This window comes from Paramisgurnus dabryanus, chromosome 23 (assembly GCF_030506205.2).
Source record: "Paramisgurnus dabryanus chromosome 23, PD_genome_1.1, whole genome shotgun sequence".
NCBI classification, from domain to species: Eukaryota; Metazoa; Chordata; class Actinopteri; order Cypriniformes; family Cobitidae; genus Paramisgurnus; species Paramisgurnus dabryanus.
Window position 1 is genome coordinate 15,606,799 of NC_133359.1, and position 21,824 is coordinate 15,628,622.

At 34.4% G+C, this 21,824-nt stretch overlaps 1 protein-coding gene and 2 long non-coding RNA genes across 3 annotated transcripts; 2 read left to right on the forward strand and 1 right to left on the reverse strand.

Moving 5' to 3' along the window:
• Positions 1–3,148: 3,148 nt before the first annotated feature.
• Positions 3,149–20,220, forward strand: LOC135781249 (olfactomedin-like). The gene is made up of 5 exons (XM_065291615.2): positions 3,149–3,220; positions 3,386–3,544; positions 6,540–6,752; positions 6,878–7,010; positions 19,104–20,220. Exons 1-5 carry the CDS (start codon positions 3,188–3,190, stop codon positions 19,910–19,912), a joined length of 1,347 nt encoding a protein of 448 aa, XP_065147687.1. The 5' UTR covers positions 3,149–3,187; the 3' UTR covers positions 19,913–20,220.
• Positions 7,559–8,508, forward strand: LOC135781251 (uncharacterized). The gene is made up of 4 exons (XR_010545128.2): positions 7,559–7,765; positions 7,846–7,993; positions 8,081–8,142; positions 8,219–8,508. It is a non-coding gene; the product is annotated as an uncharacterized lncRNA (long non-coding RNA).
• LOC135781250 (uncharacterized) lies at positions 17,664–18,898 on the reverse strand. The gene is made up of 4 exons (XR_010545127.2): positions 18,407–18,898; positions 18,179–18,326; positions 18,030–18,091; positions 17,664–17,953 (listed from the first exon to the last, which is right to left on the reverse strand). It is a non-coding gene; the product is annotated as an uncharacterized lncRNA (long non-coding RNA).
• Positions 20,221–21,824: the final 1,604 nt, after the last annotated feature.

Below are 21,824 nucleotides of genomic sequence, written 5' to 3' on the forward strand. Positions count from 1 at the left end.
TGATTAGTGTAGCTAGCAGTTACAGGGTAATCTGCAATGAGGTTATGAGACTCTGAAAAACACGAAAAACAACAACGGTGGGAGGATGGGGCTTACAGTGCTGCGCCCCAAGGCAAATCTGAAACAAGCCAATTAGAGCTCAGCCTCAAGTCACATGCTTTTAGCAAATGTACTGACCTACATACACACTTCTGATCTCTCTGATGAAACCAATACGGAAGTGATTTAACCTGCAATTCATCGAATGGCCGCTTGAGGCTGGCTCCAAAAGAGAGTCGATTCCCATAGACCTCCATGTTAAAATGCCCAACTTTACAGTAGAAAATAATATGTTTACAGCCTGGTATTAGCTATGCATTTACTGAATGAGCACTATGCTGCGTCCGAACTGATTGCACTATATTTTATATGCTATACAAATAAACTTGCCTTGCCTTGGTACAAAAAGTGTTTTTTGTCTGTATAGCTAATTTTGCCCTTCATGACAACTGTTAGGAGGGTGACATTTTTTGAACTCTGTTTAAATTATAGTAAGCCTTAAAGTTTTGCATAATAAAGGGCGTGGCCACTTGAGTGACGGGTGAACTGCCACTGCTGTCACTAGAATTGAGTTAGGCGGGCGTGGTTTCAGCAACCAGGCATCTCAGCTTCACCCATCTCCCGCCCCTTTACCCATTTTCGGGTTTTCCGCGAGTGATTTGCCGTGACGTGCGGCCAAGATGGTGAATGCAGGCAAACGCCTACTTTAAGCTTCAAAAACGATCTTCACAAACCAATGGGGAATGTCACAGACACTACGTCCAAATTTTTTTACAGTCAATGGTGGCGCCACAGACACACACATATGACACACACACAGCAAACTCAATTTTATTTTTTTTAAATAAATGATAACATGGCTAACTGTGAAGTACTACAACTAAATTATTTTATTTTGTATTAATTTGTATCATATATTTAACTTTTTGGTAAAAATAAAAAATATGCTCTTTTAAATCACAAATTTTGTTTTGTATCTATATATTTCATTAAACTAATTTTTTTAAGCTGACTCTTTACTTCTAATCCTTACATTTTCACGCAATTATCTGTACTTTACTACTGACATTATGCCTCCTTACTCCTATATAATTTTGTCTTGTTTTCATTCCGGCTCGTCATCGTTAAAAAAAATATTTTCACAAAATGCCTTCCAGGAAATTTTTCATCTAAAAATATATAAACATACAAACATATTAAGTGAAGCCGCAGACCATCTGCTTTCAAACAAACAAACAAACAAAACGGGAAAAAACGTTTCATCCTATCTATATTTTTTCTCTGCTTACTGTATAAATATGGCTATTTTTTACACTCAGTCCACACAAACACTTGAAAATGTGCACATTTTTTTATTTTAATGAATTTCATTGCTGTTTGTTTAAGTCATTAAAGTTCAAGTCATTGTCTCGTCTTCACTTTAAGTCAAGTTAAGTCTCAAGTAACTTGTTCACAAGTCAAGTCAAGTCATTTTTATACTTCAATCAAGCAAGTCACAAGTCTTGAAAATTGTGACTCGACTCGAGTCCACCTCTGCTCAAACTACTGGTTCATTATCAAACAGGTGCTTTCTCTCTGTCCTCATCAAATTAAGCTACTGTAGGTAGTTTGGGAAAGAGACATTTATGTTGTGATAAGTAGGCTATACTTTGCCACTTCCTCATCTTGCAATGTATGGCTGCTTTTGCGGCTGAACAAGACTATTGGTAACTCTTTGTTGCATGTTCTGTGATTAAGTGATGTAAATTTCCCTGTGGTTGTAAATACTCTTACGAAAATTAACCATGATTTTATTGTGGTAAAAGTGTAGTAACCTTTTTTTGTGTATTGATTACTATCAGCAATACCATGGTTTTACTACACTAACCATGGTTTAAATATGGTTTTGAAAAACCATGATTGTCAAAACCATGGTTATTTTGAGGGTTACCATGGTTTTACTACAATAACCATGTTTTTTACTGTAGTAAATCCATGGTTAATTTTCGTAAGGGTAGAGAACTGATCCCAAAGTGTTTGTTACATCTTGTAGTAATTTGTAACATCGTTGCTATTTTAGCTATAGAACTAAGCATAGAACATATCAGGAAGGAATGAAACAGTAAGGTATCAGGTTTATCAGTTATTTTTTTATTTATGACTTGGATTAATAATTCATTTTGACAGCACTAATGTTTATTGTATATAGAAAACCATACAAGGGTAACTGTTACTAAACCTGCCCTGTGTACACCAATTTTCTTGTCTGTTGCCTTTACAGATTCCTGCAGCTAAGCTTGGATGGTTACATTCCAATAAATGGACATAATGACATGCCTCTAAAGTTTGTTTTTTTGCACCATTACAATACTTATAGGCAGTCATCATATCTTCCGCTCCATTGTTAATGCCCAGTAGTACACATTTGTTTTTCTAATGTATTTGCATTGTACTAAAATGCATTCATTTCCGATGGGCATATATGCGGTACCTTGGTGCATCCCAAATTTTTCAACATTAACATTTTAATATAACATTATAGTCATTGTGGCCTTTAGAAAATTTAGTACCACAATAGGCCCCAATGTGGTGCTGCCTAAGCTTTTGTCCATATTGGCATTTTTTTCATACATTACTTTTACTTTAATACTTTAAGTAGTTTTGAAACCAGTACTTTTACACTTACTTGAGTAAAAAGCTTGAGTTGATACTTTTAAAGAAGTATTTTTAAACCATACTTCTACCCTAGTAATGAATGTGAATACTTTTGACACCAATGCAGAGCGGTAGTTTCACATTCGTCAAGCAAGTCAATTGCAATATAAATATGTTCAATATTTTTACTGTAAAATGTACATTTAGCAGAGAGTGAGCCAACCACGGTGACCTTAAAAAGAATCAACAAATGAAGAAATAAAGTGGTTTCTTATCTCTGTGGACAGTTTCTTCAGAAAAATGGACATGTTTAGTTATGATAAGACTTTGCTAAATCATCATTTCAATATAAAACAAAAATGCTGAAATCACGCAGGTTTTGAAATGTTATTTTGTTTGTTATTATTCGTTGCTTTTGTAATATCAGATAGTATTTTCATAATTACGGTTGCAACATTTGTTTGTGTGCGGGTTTAAAGGAGGACTTTATTGTCTTTGGCACCATTTGACCATCATGCTCTCGTACCTGTTGCTCCTCGCAGTCATAGTAAGTTTATTTTCAATGTCAACTACATTGCATACTGCACAATAATATTTCTTTATTTATTCTAGATCAGATAAAAACCCTTAAATATTAAAATATTTAATAAACAGCAGCATTGTAAAAACTGTAGTGTGTTATGTCTGTGTAAATGTGTCTGTGTGTATTCAGTCGACTGTTCAGGCTGAGAAGATTCAAGGTGTAGAGGAGAACAATGCCTGTGTATGTAAATTAAGCAGCTCTATCTGGGCTTTTCCTGCCAAACGGTTTGAGGAAGTCGAAACACAAGTCCAGATCTGTGATGACAACTTGAAGAATTTGCAGAAAAAGGTAAAAACTTATACTTATATACATGTACATACTGTATAAACTCAAAGAAAAATAAAATATACTTGAATGTACTAAAAAAAAACATTTAAATATCAGCAAGTACATTTTTACTCTGAAAAAGTTAAATTTGGATGTACTTAAAAAAAATTACTTCATTTGGTAACACTTAAAAAATATTTCTTTCCAACTTTAATTTTTTCAGTTTAAGTAAAAAATTTAAGGTAAACAACTTTTTAAAAATTACTTAAATTTGTAGCACATAATAAATATTTTTTTCCAACTTTAATTATCTCACTTTAAGTAAAAGAATTAAGGTAAATAACTTTTTAAAAATTACTTAAATTGGTAGCACCTAAAAATATTTCTTTTTCAACTTTAATTTTCTCACTTTAAGTAAGCAATTTAAAGTAAACAACTTTTAAAAAATTGCTTAAGTTGGTAAAACCTAAAAACATTTTTCCAACTTACATTTTTTTCACTTTAAAGGCGCTCTAAGCAAATTGACGCGTTTTAGACCATAAAATTTTTTTTGTTACATTCAGCAAACATCTCCTCACTATCTGCTTGCTTTGCTGATCAAACTGTAAAAAAACGCGATCTCTGTAGACAGCCCAGGCTTCACAAACGGCAATATCAACATAGTGGCCAAACCTAGCACCACAAAACAAAACAAAGTGTTCCAGCGAATAAACGACAAAAAGAATTTGGGGGTGGTGTTTGGGCACGCTCATGAAAGCACAGAAGGGAGGGGGAGGAGTTAGCTACGCTCCGTCTGTTTGAAAAAAATTCAAACGTCAACAAAAACTAACGTCTCGCAGATTCGCTTAGAACGCCTTTAAGTAAAAAACTTTAAGGTACATTTTTTTAAAAATTACTTAAATTGGTAGCATCTACAAAATTTAAGCATGTTCAAGTTTAATTTTATATTTTTAAGTGTTTTAGCTACAGCCCCCCCAAAAAATATATTTTGGAAAAGGGAATCGGCCGACTACCAAAACACACTTGTAGCCAATCAGCAGTAAGGGGCGTGTCTTCTAATCGATATCGTTGCCTGGGTATGTGTGGGGTGGGTCTATCAAAAGAAGGTCCAGATTATATTGGGGTAGGGGCGTGATTGTTTAGGTTATTATATCAACACTGGCTTTCAAACATTGTGCACTCCGCCTTTAATAATAGTGTCAATTTATAAAGTATATAAATACTAAATACCAGTAATACTTTAGTATAGTGAAATAAATTTTTTCTCAGCTGAGATATCGTAATTGATTGCAACCATTTACCTTAAAAAATTGAGTAAATTGAATGAATCATTTTTTCCAGTGCACCAGCGATGCGATATTTGTCGATACATCAAACGCTTCGAGGCAATTATTAAAAATTAAACTTATGATGAAACAGTCTACGTCTTTCAGTATTTTTGTGCCAAAATAGTGACAATCACTGAGGTATATAAAAAGTAAACCTGTAGTATTTGAGCGAAGTATTTGATCTGTCATCCAACTTTAGATCTGATAGTCAAACAAATGCTGCAGTGGTTATGTCAAGGTATGAGGACGTTGAGAGTGTCAAAATAAAGATAGCCCATATCGATGGTTTATGTGTGGCAAAATAAATAATAGAAATAAAACTGCTGTCGATCCATATCAATGCACCATTACACCCCTGCACAATAGTTTCTTAAGGTACAGTAATGTACCCAAAAGGTTAAACGTTGTTTTATGTTTAGTTTACCTGTAAAGGTACAAAACAGAACCTTACACTGTAAAAAAAATCCGTAGAAATTGCAGCTGGGTTGCCGGTAATTTACAGTAGATTTAAACTTATGTTATTTACTGGCAAAATTTTGTTCAAAGTTGAATGAACATTTAACATTTACAAGTCTTTGTCTTTACAGAGTAAAACTAAAACAACAGCATCAAGCAAAACGTTCTGGGAAACAAAATCTGAAGCAAAAAACAGAAAAAGGTTGATGATTATTTATGGTTCCCAGAATGCTTTGCATGAGGCTGTTATTGTATAGTTTTATTCTGTAAAGATAAAGACTTGTTAATATTAAAAAATTATTTAACTTTGAACAAACTCTTGACATTAAATAAAATAAATTTAAATCTACGGTAAATTACCGGCAACCCAGCTGCAATAACATTGAAATTTCTACGGATTTTTTTACAGTGTAGGGTACCACTCCAGCAACAGAAAAGGTACAAGGTTTTGTTCCTTTTTCTGACAATGTAAAGTGAGATTTGTGAAAATTTGCAATTTAATTACAAACTAATAACCTTTTAATTGCTATTAAAGTGAAATAACTGAACCTAAACATAAGATAAAAATGCCCTTAGAGGGTTTTGAATCTGAACTCATTTAATATTCCCAGGTAAAATTGCACTAAAATACACTTAATAAGTGTGCTATTTTCATGCACTAATTTTGTACTAAACTGGTACAATTTTTTCCTTAAGGTAAACAATAGGTCCTTAGGGTATAATATTGTACCACAAATAATCAAATATTTGGTCAATATCCTAATATATTTGGTAAACCTCCTTATACCGGGTAAAAAGTTTATGCACCTCCACGTATGCGTGCTGTCCTTCACCCATTTGAATGGCTAACGACGGGATTAAGCGGATTTAAAGTGAAACCATTTGATGATGGTATATTATATGTGCCGAGAGTAGTCGGTTATTGTCATTATATTATTTTTGATGGAGGTGGTATTAGCGGCTTCGCATATGAGCTCTTCATTTACACTCCATTAACATCCACAGAACCTTTTTGCTGCCAAAAAGATTTCAGACTATTACAAGGTATGAAAGAAACGATTCTGTTAAGAGCATTTGACTAAATGGTTCTTTGGGAAACTAACAATGGTCCTTCAAACAACACTTCACTTTCATCCCAGAAAAGAACCATTTACTTTTAAGAGCATATACAGTGTACAGTGTGTGCTTGCCAGAAGCCCTAAGAAGTGAATTCTTTCATCTGTAACTTACAGATAAAGACCAATAATGTAGCGCTACAAAAGATGGAATTTGCTCTTAAGAACATCACAGATCGGTTGGAACCCTTTGATTATCTCAACAACAATGGCCTGTACAACGCCCTTCAACTGCGAAAGCTAAGCCAGGAACTTGAAGCGATCCATCAGACCGCCACTGAAGCACATCAGACAAATCCCAACAAAGACACACGCAAACTTCTCAAAGAGGTAAACCTCTCTCCACGTGCTCTTTTGCTTTTAAATGACACCTTATAATCACTGGTGACTTTGCTTAAAATGAAAAAAAATTTTTTTAAATAATGAGACGTTAATTTTTATTCCTCTTACTGTAGTTGGTTAAAACAAAGAGTGACATTGAGAGCATGTACAACGACAATATATTCAATCTCCAGACCATGAAAATGAGATTACGTGACCTCAACAACAGAGCACAAACGTGCAAAACCATACCAGACGATTTCAGAAGTAAGTACTTATCTGACTATTTTTTTTTATAAGGTATGTTTGTAAAAACGGCTTAAATGTACCAGTAGTTGTATGGGGGCAGCATTCGTCAAACTTTTATGACCCCCTCCCCCACCCGGTGACAGTTGCTGTCTGACAGGTCGTTTTTATGACCCCTTTGACAGGGGGGCGGGACCATCAATCAAAATCTGTACAAGTTGTCAACTTTAGACAGAAAGTATTTAATGGTTTTATTGCCGGTCATTTAGAGTGATTGTTTTTCCTGAGTGTGTTTTATGTCACGCGTATGCAGTCATGTTTAATGACGGCTCGTGTTTGTGACATTTGCTGTCTATCACCCCTCCCTTTTCGACCCTTGCGAGTCTCACCACTGCGTGTCACACAGTGATGTGTGTGTTGTTGAATCTAAAGTTTTGCAACATCGAAAGTTTATTTTAAGGCAATCACTAATCATATATATATATATATATATATATATATATATATATATATATATATATATATATATATATATATATATATATATGTGATTAGATGTAACTGGTTAAGCTTAAAGCCGATATTTTCTATCGAACTAGTCTATTTTCTGTTCAGACACAAAGTTTTCTGATGCTGATATTATGTCAGTGTGTGTTTGTGTGGGGGTCGTGTGATGTAATCTTTGAAAGTTTATGACCGAACCTTTATTGGGGAGCAACAAGAGATCTCCCGGACTCAGGTTGGATGGAGCAGAGCTGTTATACTCAAGTCTATTGGTATGTATGTGTTTCGCTGTGTTCGTTCCAGTATTTTGTCTGATTTATTTAAAAACTAAAAATTCGATCTGGTATTGCAGCGAAATTGTCTAAACTGGTATTAACTATTCCTGGTAAATCGCGGAGAAGAGTGGCCTGAACAAAAAAGTCAGACCGAGACTAGTACCTCCCGCAACGTAACAAGGAAATCTTGGAACAAGAGAGACGCAGAGTGGCTCGTGTTGTCCAGTCTGTATTTATTTAATCCTGTTACAATAGATTTAAACAAACTGGTTTGGTTTAATATTTTCTAATAACATGTGTTATGTTTTAAAGGTTTTGATATCAGCGGCAAAGCGAACGTTGTGTGTACTATTGCAAAATAGCGGATCTCCCCGGTACGTTTATGTTGCATAAGAAAAAGTTGCTTTATTTAGATATTTGTCCTAATAACTTGTTTTTATCTGTTTACAGGTTAGGATACAGACCACAACGCTTTGGACGTATCTTTAAAAAAGAGAAAAATCAGAGACTTTTTGGATTTGTCTGGGGACATTTTAAACATTTTGTGTCAAATTGGATTTAAAACATTTCGGATACTGGATACCTAGTTTGATTTGTCCACAGAGCTTGTTTAAGACGTTTTCACCTCATTTTAGGGTTTATTTTTAATTAAAGGCTTCTTAAAACATGTATGAAAATGTGTATATTATACAATGAGTCTTATATTGTCTGCTCTGACAAAAATAAATTATTATTTTAGATTTTAGGACAAATGACTGCGTGTGTTTTATGTCAAGCGTATGCTGTTATGTTTAATGATGGCTCGTGTGTGACAGCTCGTGTTTTGGCATTCGATGTCAGCTCTCACCCTTCCTCCCTACTGTCTCACAAGCCATGCATTCATTCACAGGGGTGCGTGTTGTAAAGCGAGTAAAGATTTCTAAAACCCAACGTGGGTAAAATAATTCCCCATTACGGGGGTCAAAAAAGTAAATGTTTATTTTAGATTTAGACAAATCATGAACAATGTTATAATTAAAACTTTTGTTTGTAACATCACAAGTTATTTAATTAAATATTCCGTATACGTGTATAGTTTAAGCAATGACCTGAGCCATATCCTTCGGCGCCGTCAATACTACAATATTTAGACGATAGTCTAAACTAAATAAAATTTTTAAACGGTTTCAGGAACTCCGTGAATCTTTTCATAACATGCTCTATAGTTTCACGCGTATTAAAGATCCGGCGGTGCCTGACAAAGCGCCGGGTGTGTGTTCATATATGCCGTTTTAAATTAACCTTAATAAAACGTAATTCTGTCCACTATGGCAAAATAGGAGTTTATTTTAGATTTAGGGGAATCTTTAACCAAGGCTCTGATTAAGACATATGTATACGTGCACCGATGGTGACAGAGAAACTTATAGCTGACGTTAATAAACTTTTTAAATGTTTTTAAGACGTCTACAACTCATTTTAGGGGTTTATTTTTAATTAAACGTTTCTTAAAACATGTGTGAATATGTGTATATTATACAAAGAGTATTATATTGTCTGCTCTGACAAAAATAAATTATTATTTTAGATTTTAGGACAAATGACTGTGTCTATCTTATAAATACAACTTGATATATACGTTTGTTTTGTCAAGAGACTTTTTTAAAGTCACGCAAGAATAAAATCTTTTAGTTGTAATTGGTTAACATTAAATGTACTATTATCTATTTAACTATAAGCTATATTTTTCTGATCAGATATTTTTCTGTTTCTGATGATGGTCTTATAACAGTGTGTGTGGGATGATGATGGCTGTTCACAGCAGGTGGCGGGTTGTAAACTAGGATCTTTTTAAAACTGTAGTGGTAAAAATGTAATAGCACACTGACAAAAATAAAGCATTTGGTTGTAACAAATTATTTAATGAAATATTCAGTATGTGTATAGCGATGAACGATGTCAAAACCCCAGTAGGTCGACATTTCTTTAGACTAAATCCTATTTATTTTAAACTATATAAAAGCTGATTCGCTTCACGAGATCTGTGAAGCATTTCAAGCAGGGGGTTCTGTTCAAGCCATTAAAGATCGGGGGCTCCGGCGTTTACAATAGAACATACACGGATGCGGGGACATATGGGCCATTAAGAAACTTTTAAACGATTAAAAACATATTCATATCATCTTCTGGGTTTTGTTTTAAATTAATGACATCTTAAAACCAACTGGGAATATGTGTTTATTACACAATAAAATGTAATTCTGTCCGCTCCGGTATAATAGGGGGTTTATTTTAGATTTGGGACTTTCTTTAACCAAGTCTCTGATTAAAACACGTGAATGCGTGTACCAACGTTGCCAGAGAACGTGCGCTGAGGTGCTCTTATGGCGTTAAGAACCTTTTTATTGTTTAAGACATTTTGACCCCATTTCCTGGTTTTGTGTCCGCTGTGGATCCCAACCTCTATGTGTTATTACAACAAATGCAATTCTGTCAGCATTTCTAGTTTAGAACGCCTCTGATTTAAACATGCGGGTTTTAAAATGAAACGGCCATGTGACTTTTATGACAAAAGCTATTCGATCTTAATTTTTTTGTTTTAACATCCAAAAGTTTTTATACACATTCCATAATTAAACATCTAGGTGTGTATGAGTAAGTTTATATCTAATGTCACACGAGCAGCACCAAATCGCGCTTGTGTCTCTGTGTGTGCATCCAGGCTGTTTATGTGGGGGTGTGTTTATGAGCCCGTGTCTTTGCAAGGTGTGTGTGCGTGTGTGTGTGCGTGTGTGTGTGTGTGTGTGCGTGTGTGTGTGTGTGTGTGTGTGTGTGTGTGTGTGTGTGTGTGTGTGTGTGTGTGTGTGTGTGTGTGTGTGTGTGTTTGCATGGTGGTCTATGATGTCTCTGTTTGTTACTAAACTTTTGATATTAAGTCTGTGTCCTCATTGACAATAAGTAAGGGTTTTTAGATGTAGGCTTCATTACACAGATACTGATTAAATCATGTTATCCATTATTTGCGATTTAAAGAAACTTAAAAGGTTTAAGACATTTTATCTCACATTGTGGTGTTGTTTTTTAATTAATGTAACCTTAAACCCCTCTGTTATCCATTTAGGGAACAATAAAATGTTAGCAAATATTATTTATCAAAGTTGACGATGTTATAAGCCAGGATGTCACTAACGTGACAACAAACATTTATTTAAAGACAAAACATTTTAACAAAATTGCCATGGCTTACAGAGACACACTAGACTTAATAATAAAAATAAAAATATACTATTCGAACATCCTAACCTGATATTAGGGTAGATTAGGTTTAAGGTCAATCAGAGTCTTTAGCTTTACAACTTACAGCACAAAACCCCCCAATGACAGGATTTTTATGAAGTGGAGCAGACCCTTGGTATGCCTGTGGGGTTAGGTTCAACTAAGGTCAACATCTATCAGTGCATAATAAGCAAACATGAAATTATATTTTACCTATGGTTTGTTAATGATGTTGCTAGGTTCGCGTATTTTTGCTGAAACAAATTTTTCTTTTCAAACTTAGTTAGGATACACATGTTTGTCGCCTCAAACACCTGATCAAAGTTTTTTCTTCGCTAGCGACAACTAATGTCTGAGATTTTGTAAATTCATCAGATGTTTCTTACTTGTGTATTTTCTTAAACAAACTATTCTTTTCAATCTTAGACAGTCTTCATACGTTTGTCTTTCGATAAGTTGTTCATAGTTTTTCTTCGCTAGTGTCAACTCATGTCTGAGATTTTGTAAATTTCATCAGATGTTCTTACATGTGTATTTTCTAAAACAAATTTATGCTTTTCAAACTTAGGTAGTCATCATACTTTTGTCTTTCGATAAGTTGTTCATAGTTTTTTATGTGGTAGTGTCAACTTATGTCTGAGATTTTGTAAATTCATCAGATGTTTCTTACGTGTATATTTTCTTAAACAAACATTTTTTGTTTTCCAAACATAGTTAGGATACACACTTTTGTCGCCTCAAACACTTGATCAAAGTTTTTCTTCGTTAGTGTCAACTAATGTCTGAGATTTTGTAAATTCATCAGATGTTTCTTACTTGTGTATTTTCTTAAACAAACTTTTCTTTTCAATCTTAGACAGTCTTCATACGTTTGTCTTTCGATAAGTTGTTCATAGTTTTTCTTCGCTAGTGTCAACTCATGTCTGAGATTTGTAAATTTCATCAGATGTTCTTACATGTGTATTTTCTAAAACAAATTTATGCTTTTCAAACTTAGGTAGTCATCATACTTTTGTCTTTCGATAAGTTGTTCATAGTTTTTTATGTGGTAGTGTCAACTTATGTCTGAGATTTTGTAAATTCATCAGATGTTTCTTACGTGTATATTTTCTCAAACAAACATTTTTTGTTTTTCAAACATAGTTAGGATACACACTTTTGTCGCCTCAAACACTTGATCAAAGTTTTTTCTTCGTTAGTGTCAACTAATGTCTGAGATTTTGTAAATTCATCAGATGTTTCTTACTTGTGTATTTTCTTAAACAAACTTTTCTTTACAATCTTAGACAGTCTTCATACGTTTGTCTTTCGATAAGTTGTTCATAGTTTTTCTTCGATAGTGTCAACTCATGTCTGAGATTTGTAAATTTCATCATATGTTCTTACATGTGTATTTTCTGAAACAAATTTATGCTTTTCAAACTTAGGTAGTCATCATACTTTTGTCTCTACATACATTTGTTCAAAGTTTCTTGTAGCTAGTGTCAACTGATGTCTGAGATTTTGTAAATTCAACAGATGGTCTTACGTGTGTATTTCTTAAACAAACATGTTGCTGTTCAAACTTAGGCAGAGGTCATACGTTTGTCTTTTCATAAGTTGTTCATAGTTTTTATTTGTTAGTGTCAACTAATGACAGAGATTTTGTAAACTCATCAGATTCAAACAAAACTCATTCATTTCTGTAGTTTATGTAACACCTTGTCAAACTCTTAAAGGTAGTACTAACTGTTTAAAACAACAATGCAAAGTATTTTAGATTTACTTGATAAATCTTTTACATCAAAACAAACTAGGATAGCAATACGTCTGAATCTGTAACAGGTGATACCATCAATAGCGTGTTGTACATAACAAAGTCTGCAAAATAATAAAGATTGATTAGGTTTTTATTTAGTAAACCTTTTAACATAAAGTGTAGAGTCTTTTGTATGTAACAACAAAGATGCGATGAAACAACGCAAAACAAGAGAGGATGCGTTTGTTAAAACACATATAAATTAAGATGCATACATCTACAAATGGGGCAATGTTTTTAATCTATTGGTCCCGAATTAAGATGCTATACGGGCAAACTATTTCAAACATTGCCCCATTTGTAGATGTATGCATCTTAATTTATATGTGTTTTAACAAACGCATCCTCTCTTGTTTTGCGTTGTTTCATCGCATCTTTGTTGTTACATACAAAAGACTCTACACTTTATGTTAAAAGGTTTACTAAATAAAAACCTAATCAATCTTTATTATTTTGCAGACTTTGTTATGTACAACACGCTATTGATGGTATCACCTGTTACAGATTCAGACGTATTGCTATCCTAGTTTGTTTTGATGTAAAAGATTTATCAAGTAAATCTAAAATACTTTGCATTGTTGTTTTAAACAGTTAGTACTACCTTTAAGAGTTTGACAAGGTGTTACATAAACTACAGAAATGAATGAGTTTTGTTTGAATCTGATGAGTTTACAAAATCTCTGTCATTAGTTGACACTAACAAATAAAAACTATGAACAACTTATGAAAAGACAAACGTATGACCTCTGCCTAAGTTTGAACAGCAACATGTTTGTTTAAGAAATACACACGTAAGACCATCTGTTGAATTTACAAAATCTCAGACATCAGTTGACACTAGCTACAAGAAACTTTGAACAAATGTATGTAGAGACAAAAGTATGATGACTACCTAAGTTTGAAAAGCATAAATTTGTTTCAGAAAATACACATGTAAGAACATATGATGAAATTTACAAATCTCAGACATGAGTTGACACTAGCGAAGAAAAACTATGAACAACTTATCGAAAGACAAACGTATGAAGACTGTCTAAGATTGTAAAGAAAAGTTTGTTTAAGAAAATACACAAGTAAGAAACATCTGATGAATTTACAAAATCTCAGACATTAGTTGACACTAACGAAGAAAAAACTTTGATCAAGTGTTTGAGGCGACAAAAGTGTGTATCCTAACTATGTTTGAAAAACAAAAAATGTTTGTTTGAGAAAATATACACGTAAGAAACATCTGATGAATTTACAAAATCTCAGACATAAGTTGACACTACCACATAAAAAACTATGAACAACTTATCGAAAGACAAAAGTATGATGACTACCTAAGTTTGAAAAGCATAAATTTGTTTTAGAAAATACACATGTAAGAACATCTGATGAAATTTACAAATCTCAGACATGAGTTGACACTAGCGAAGAAAAACTATGAACAACTTATCGAAAGACAAACGTATGAAGACTGTCTAAGATTGAAAAGAAAAGTTTGTTTAAGAAAATACACAAGTAAGAAACATCTGATGAATTTACAAAATCTCAGACATTAGTTGACACTAACGAAGAAAAACTTTGATCAAGTGTTTGAGGCGACAAAAGTGTGTATCCTAACTATGTTTGGAAAACAAAAAATGTTTGTTTAAGAAAATATACACGTAAGAAACATCTGATGAATTTACAAAATCTCAGACATAAGTTGACACTACCACATAAAAAACTATGAACAACTTATCGAAAGACAAAAGTATGATGACTACCTAAGTTTGAAAAGCATAAATTTGTTTTAGAAAATACACATGTAAGAACATCTGATGAAATTTACAAAATCTCAGACATGAGTTGACACTAGCGAAGAAAAACTATGAACAACTTATCGAAAGACAAACGTATGAAGACTGTCTAAGATTGAAAAGAATAGTTTGTTTAAGAAAATACACAAGTAAGAAACATCTGATGAATTTACAAAATCTCAGACATTAGTTGTCGCTAGCGAAGAAAAAACTTTGATCAGGTGTTTGAGGCGACAAACATGTGTATCCTAACTAAGTTTGAAAAGAAAAATTTGTTTCAGCAAAAATACGCGAACCTAGCAACATCATTAACAAACCATAGGTAAAATATAATTTCATGTTTGCTTATTATGCACTGATAGATGTTGACCTTAGTTGAACCTAACCCCACAGGCATACCAAGGGTCTGCTCCACTTCATAAAAATCCTGTCATTGGGGGGTTTTGTGCTGTAAGTTGTAAAGCTAAAGACTCTGATTGACCTTAAACCTAATCTACCCTAATATCAGGTTAGGATGTTCGAATAGTATATTTTTATTTTTATTATTAAGTCTAGTGTGTCTCTGTAAGCCATGGCAATTTTGTTAAAATGTTTTGTCTTTAAATAAATGTTTGTTGTCACGTTAGTGACATCCTGGCTTATAACATCGTCAACTTTGATAAATAATATTTGCTAACATTTTATTGTTCCCTAAATGGATAACAGAGGGGTTTAAGGTTACATTAATTAAAAAACAACACCACAATGTGAGATAAAATGTCTTAAACCTTTTAAGTTTCTTTAAATCGCAAATAATGGATAACATGATTTAATCAGTATCTGTGTAATGAAGCCTACATCTAAAAACCCTTACTTATTGTCAATGAGGACACAGACTTAATATCAAAAGTTTAGTAACAAACAGAGACATCATAGACCACCATGCAAACACACACACACACACACACACACACACACACACACACACACACACACACACACACACACACACACACACACACACACACACACACACACGCACACACACACACGCACACACACACGCACACACACCTTGCAAAGACACGGGCTCATAAACACACCCCCACATAAACAGCCTGGATGCACACACAGAGACACAAGCGCGATTTGGTGCTGCTCGTGTGACATTAGATATAAACTTACTCATACACACCTAGATGTTTAATTATGGAATGTGTATAAAAACTTTTGGATGTTAAAACAAAAAAATTAAGATCGAATAGCTTTTGTCATAAAAGTCACATGGCCGTTTCATTTTAAAACCCGCATGTTTAAATCAGAGGCGTTCTAAACTAGAAATGCTGACAGAATTGCATTTGTTGTAATAACACATAGAGGTTGGGATCCACAGCGGACACAAAACCAGGAAATGGGGTCAAAATGTCTTAAACAATAAAAAGGTTCTTAACGCCATAAGAGCACCTCAGCGCACGTTCTCTGGCAACGTTGGTACACGCATTCACGTGTTTTAATCAGAGACTTGGTTAAAGAAAGTCCCAAATCTAAAATAAACCCCCTATTATACCGGAGCGGACAGAATTACATTTTATTGTGTAATAAACACATATTCCCAGTTGGTTTTAAGATGTCATTAATTTAAAACAAAACCCAGAAGATGATATGAATATGTTTTTAATCGTTTAAAAGTTTCTTAATGGCCCATATGTCCCCGCATCCGTGTATGTTCTATTGTAAACGCCGGAGCCCCCGATCTTTAATGGCTTGAACAGAACCCCCTGCTTGAAATGCTTCACAGATCTCGTGAAGCGAATCAGCTTTTATATAGTTTAAAATAAATAGGATTTAGTCTAAAGAAATGTCGACCTACTGGGGTTTTGACATCGTTCATCGCTATACACATACTGAATATTTCATTAAATAATTTGTTACAACCAAATGCTTTATTTTTGTCAGTGTGCTATTACATTTTTACCACTACAGTTTTAAAAAGATCCTAGTTTACAACCCGCCACCTGCTGTGAACAGCCATCATCATCCCACACACACTGTTATAAGACCATCATCAGAAACAGAAAAATATCTGATCAGAAAAATATAGCTTATAGTTAAATAGATAATAGTACATTTAATGTTAACCAATTACAACTAAAAGATTTTATTCTTGCGTGACTTTAAAAAAGTCTCTTGACAAAACAAACGTATATATCAAGTTGTATTTATAAGATAGACACAGTCATTTGTCCTAAAATCTAAAATAATAATTTATTTTTGTCAGAGCAGACAATATAATACTCTTTGTATAATATACACATATTCACACATGTTTTAAGAAACGTTTAATTAAAAATAAACCCCTAAAATGAGTTGTAGACGTCTTAAAAACATTTAAAAAGTTTATTAACGTCAGCTATAAGTTTCTCTGTCACCATCGGTGCACGTATACATATGTCTTAATCAGAGCCTTGGTTAAAGATTCCCCTAAATCTAAAATAAACTCCTATTTTGCCATAGTGGACAGAATTACGTTTTATTAAGGTTAATTTAAAACGGCATATATGAACACACACCCGGCGCTTTGTCAGGCACCGCCGGATCTTTAATACGCGTGAAACTATAGAGCATGTTATGAAAAGATTCACGGAGTTCCTGAAACCGTTTAAAAATTTTATTTAGTTTAGACTATCGTCTAAATATTGTAGTATTGACGGCGCCGAAGGATATGGCTCAGGTCATTGCTTAAACTATACACGTATACGGAATATTTAATTAAATAACTTGTGATGTTACAAACAAAAGTTTTAATTATAACATTGTTCATGATTTGTCTAAATCTAAAATAAACATTTACTTTTTTGACCCCCGTAATGGGGAATTATTTTACCCACGTTGGGTTTTAGAAATCTTTACTCGCTTTACAACACGCACCCCTGTGAATGAATGCATGGCTTGTGAGACAGTAGGGAGGAAGGGTGAGAGCTGACATCGAATGCCAAAACACGAGCTGTCACACACGAGCCATCATTAAACATAACAGCATACGCTTGACATAAAACACACGCAGTCATTTGTCCTAAAATCTAAAATAATAATTTATTTTTGTCAGAGCAGACAATATAAGACTCATTGTATAATATACACATTTTCATACATGTTTTAAGAAGCCTTTAATTAAAAATAAACCCTAAAATGAGGTGAAAACGTCTTAAACAAGCTCTGTGGACAAATCAAACTAGGTATCCAGTATCCGAAATGTTTTAAATCCAATTTGACACAAAATGTTTAAAATGTCCCCAGACAAATCCAAAAAGTCTCTGATTTTTCTCTTTTTTAAAGATACGTCCAAAGCGTTGTGGTCTGTATCCTAACCTGTAAACAGATAAAAACAAGTTATTAGGACAAATATCTAAATAAAGCAACTTTTTCTTATGCAACATAAACGTACCGGGGAGATCCGCTATTTTGCAATAGTACACACAACGTTCGCTTTGCCGCTGATATCAAAACCTTTAAAACATAACACATGTTATTAGAAAATATTAAACCAAACCAGTTTGTTTAAATCTATTGTAACAGGATTAAATAAATACAGACTGGACAACACGAGCCACTCTGCGTCTCTCTTGTTCCAAGATTTCCTTGTTACGTTGCGGGAGGTACTAGTCTCGGTCTGACTTTTTTGTTCAGGCCACTCTTCTCCGCGATTTACCAGGAATAGTTAATACCAGTTTAGACAATTTCGCTGCAATACCAGATCGAATTTTTAGTTTTTAAATAAATCAGACAAAATACTGGAACGAACACAGCGAAACACATACATACCAATAGACTTGAGTATAACAGCTCTGCTCCATCCAACCTGAGTCCGGGAGATCTCTTGTTGCTCCCCAATAAAGGTTCGGTCATAAACTTTCAAAGATTACATCACACGACCCCCACACAAACACACACTGACATAATATCAGCATCAGAAAACTTTGTGTCTGAACAGAAAATAGACTAGTTCGATAGAAAATATCGGCTTTAAGCTTAACCAGTTACATCTAATCACATATATATATATATATATGATTAGTGATTGCCTTAAAATAAACTTTCGATGTTGCAAAACTTTAGATTCAACAACACACACATCACTGTGTGACACGCAGTGGTGAGACTCGCAAGGGTCGAAAAGGGAGGGGTGATAGACAGCAAATGTCACAAACACGAGCCGTCATTAAACATGACTGCATACGCGTGACATAAAACACACTCAGGAAAAACAATCACTCTAAATGACCGGCAATAAAACCATTAAATACTTTCTGTCTAAAGTTGACAACTTGTACAGATTTTGATTGATGGACCCGCCCCCCTGTCAAAGGGGTCATAAAAACGACCTGTCAGACAGCAACTGTCACCGGGTGGGGGAGGGGGTCATAAAAGTTTGACGAATGCTGCCCCCATACAACTACTTGTACCAATATAACTAAGGTCTACTACATTAATTTAAATCCATAAATCTACCCACTTGTAGGTTCTTGTCATCAGCGTATCATGACCAGCATAAGTTCTCCAAGTGTCACAAAGCTCAACTCATTAGATAAGTCGTACATCTCTGGTGCTTGGGGCCGAGATGCCAAACTGAATGAGCAAATCTACTGGGAGCACAGCCTGGTCAGTGGAAACAAACACGGCAACACAATCAGAATTTACAACTCATATGAAGATTTCATGGCAAGCAAGAACTACAAAGATGAATACATTGCAGATTCTTACTCTGATGCTAATGCCGTCCAGGGTTCAGGCACTATATTGTACGATAACACTGTGTTTTACCAATGCTACACCAAAGCAGAGATTTGCAGTTTCAATATTCTAACAAAAGTAACCAAGCGAAAGCCTATCATTGGTGCTGGTTTCGAAAACACATTTCCATACTGCTACTACAGCTGTCGTGATTGGACAGACTTTGATCTGGAAGCGGATCAAGGCGCTGTATGGGTGATATACGCCACGGAGGAGAACCACGGCAATATCGTTGTGAGCCGATTGGACCCGGTTGAGCTCAATATCACGCATACCTGGAAAACACATTTGTTTAAGAGATCTGTCACTAACACGTTCATGGTGTGCGGTGTCTTGTATGCGACACGTTATGTTAATGCTTATCGAGAAGAGGTATTTTATGCTTTTGATACGGTCACTGGTCAGGCGATAAACACTCTTTCTATACCTTTTGAGAAAGTTGCAGCGGGTATAGCCAATCTGCATTTTAACCCTGTTGACCGGAAACTTTACATGTATAATGATGCTTATCTTTTAGCATATGACACCGTCTTTTAAGGTGAGATAAGCAGATACATTGCCACTGTTTTCTTTTAATTGAAAGTCAAATTACGCTTAATGCAATTGCTTTGTATATTCCCAGACAGCAGACGACTCTGGGCCGGATCTTCGCTGAAATCAGCAGCTCCGTTGTGGATATCTGGCCCAGAGTCATCTGCTGTTTGGGTTGGGACTGAAATATGATCTGTTGTCCTTCATATCTGCAATAATAAGTATGGTTTTTACATTGTTATGTGAACATTGCACTTTTACAATGTTTGTTACTAAGATGACCAAATCTTTCAAATAAATGTGCTTATGAAGTGTTGGTGGGTTTTTTTCTTTTAGTGGAACCTCCACTAAAGTTCTCTACTGTACAAATATTTGGCTTCCTTAAATTTTTAAGTATAATGGAATTTCAGCTTTTTTTTAATTCTGAACAGTGTTGAATTGCTTATAAAAATGAGATGAAATTGTAAAAAATTGGTAAATTGAAAGGACTTGTAAAGCTAATTAGATTATACAACAAAACTCTAATCCAGCAAAACAGTAATATAAACGAAATAAGGCAGGAAACTAAATCTAGTCAACGTTTATGATTATTATTCAATTGAAATATTAGATATTAGTATAGATATGTAATACATCAAAGTGTTTTATTATGTATGGTATTAGTGTCCCATTTTAACATTTGTGATGTTTAAGTTTTACTAAAAAACCCAACACAAACATTGGTAGCACTTTATTTTACAGTACGTATACTTACCTTGAACATAATATATGGTAAATAAGTTGTAATTACACTGTTAGATGTCGCTGTAGATTTAGCAGTACTTTACTGTAAAAATCCACAGTACTATACTGTATGTGTACATTACAGTACAGTACTGCAGTTCATAATGCATTCTGGGTAAATTTGTTTGAGCGGGAAAATTTTACAGTATATTTTGGTCTTGATGTAACCTTGCTATAGCCATTGCTGTAATGTGCCAGGTGTACTTGCAATAATCAGAGAAAGTGCGCCAGAGTCAAATCACACAGACAGCACAACTCCTGGCTGCAGCTGAAGGAGGACGATTGATTTCTGGCAGTTCGGTAAGTTTGAAATATTTCTGTTTCATGAAAACTTAATTTTTAGTTTAAGAATGTTGTCAATAGTTTGTCACAATATTGTTTTAAACGTGCAATGAGAGAGAAAAACGGTCGCCAACAAAGTTTGAATCTCCCCCAGAAAGTAAGCTTACACACAGATGTCTACCGCTGCTTTAACTCGCTTTACACCTTTTTTTAATGAATATAGGGTTGTTTTAACTAAATTATGAGGGTTTTGGTGAGTTTATATTGTGTTGAAAGTGTGGTGACAATGAAACTATTTTTAACGAAATGGACAAAGACAACCCGCCAGCGCGGTCTTGCGGTCCCAGCATAATGGTCGTTTATCTCGGCGTTTCATCCGTTCAGTTAGCGTCAGAGAAAAGTATTAAGTTCGACTGTTTGGTAAGGCTAACTCGTGGTTGTAAACAGTCAGGACTTGTCACACCGTACACAGCATACTGTAGTACCGCAGTCCTCCTCCACAGAAGTGAAAACAAGAAACCTCATATTTAACTGGATACATGCATCGAACTCATCGCAGCTTTAACTTATACCAAATATAATTTAGACCTGGGCTCATCTTAATATCAGATGAACGAAAGGGATTGCCGCGCTTATTGTTGTTGTTATTATATTACGGTATATCAGCAAAAGCAGAGAATATCTTCTCTAAAGCGTTTTACACGTCCAGTAAGTTGTCCAATACATTTTTATGGCATATTGTTTCCACCACTTCAGATGCATTACACGCTGTATATAAGTTTCCAAAACACATCAAATCAATGCACGAAAAGAGAATGGGCTCCGCATTTACGTACCTTTGTCTTCTCGTCTC

Excerpts from the sequence above, each read along its gene's own strand:
- LOC135781249 (XM_065291615.2), top strand. The coding sequence starts at position 3,188 with ATGCTCTCGTACCTGTTGCTCCTCGCAGTCATA. Across the intron at positions 3,221-3,385 it reads TGTTGCTCCTCGCAGTCATA|TCGACTGTTCAGGCTGAGAA; the intron begins GTAAGTTTATTT and ends GTGTGTATTCAG. Across the intron at positions 6,753-6,877 it reads CACGCAAACTTCTCAAAGAG|TTGGTTAAAACAAAGAGTGA; the intron begins GTAAACCTCTCT and ends CTCTTACTGTAG.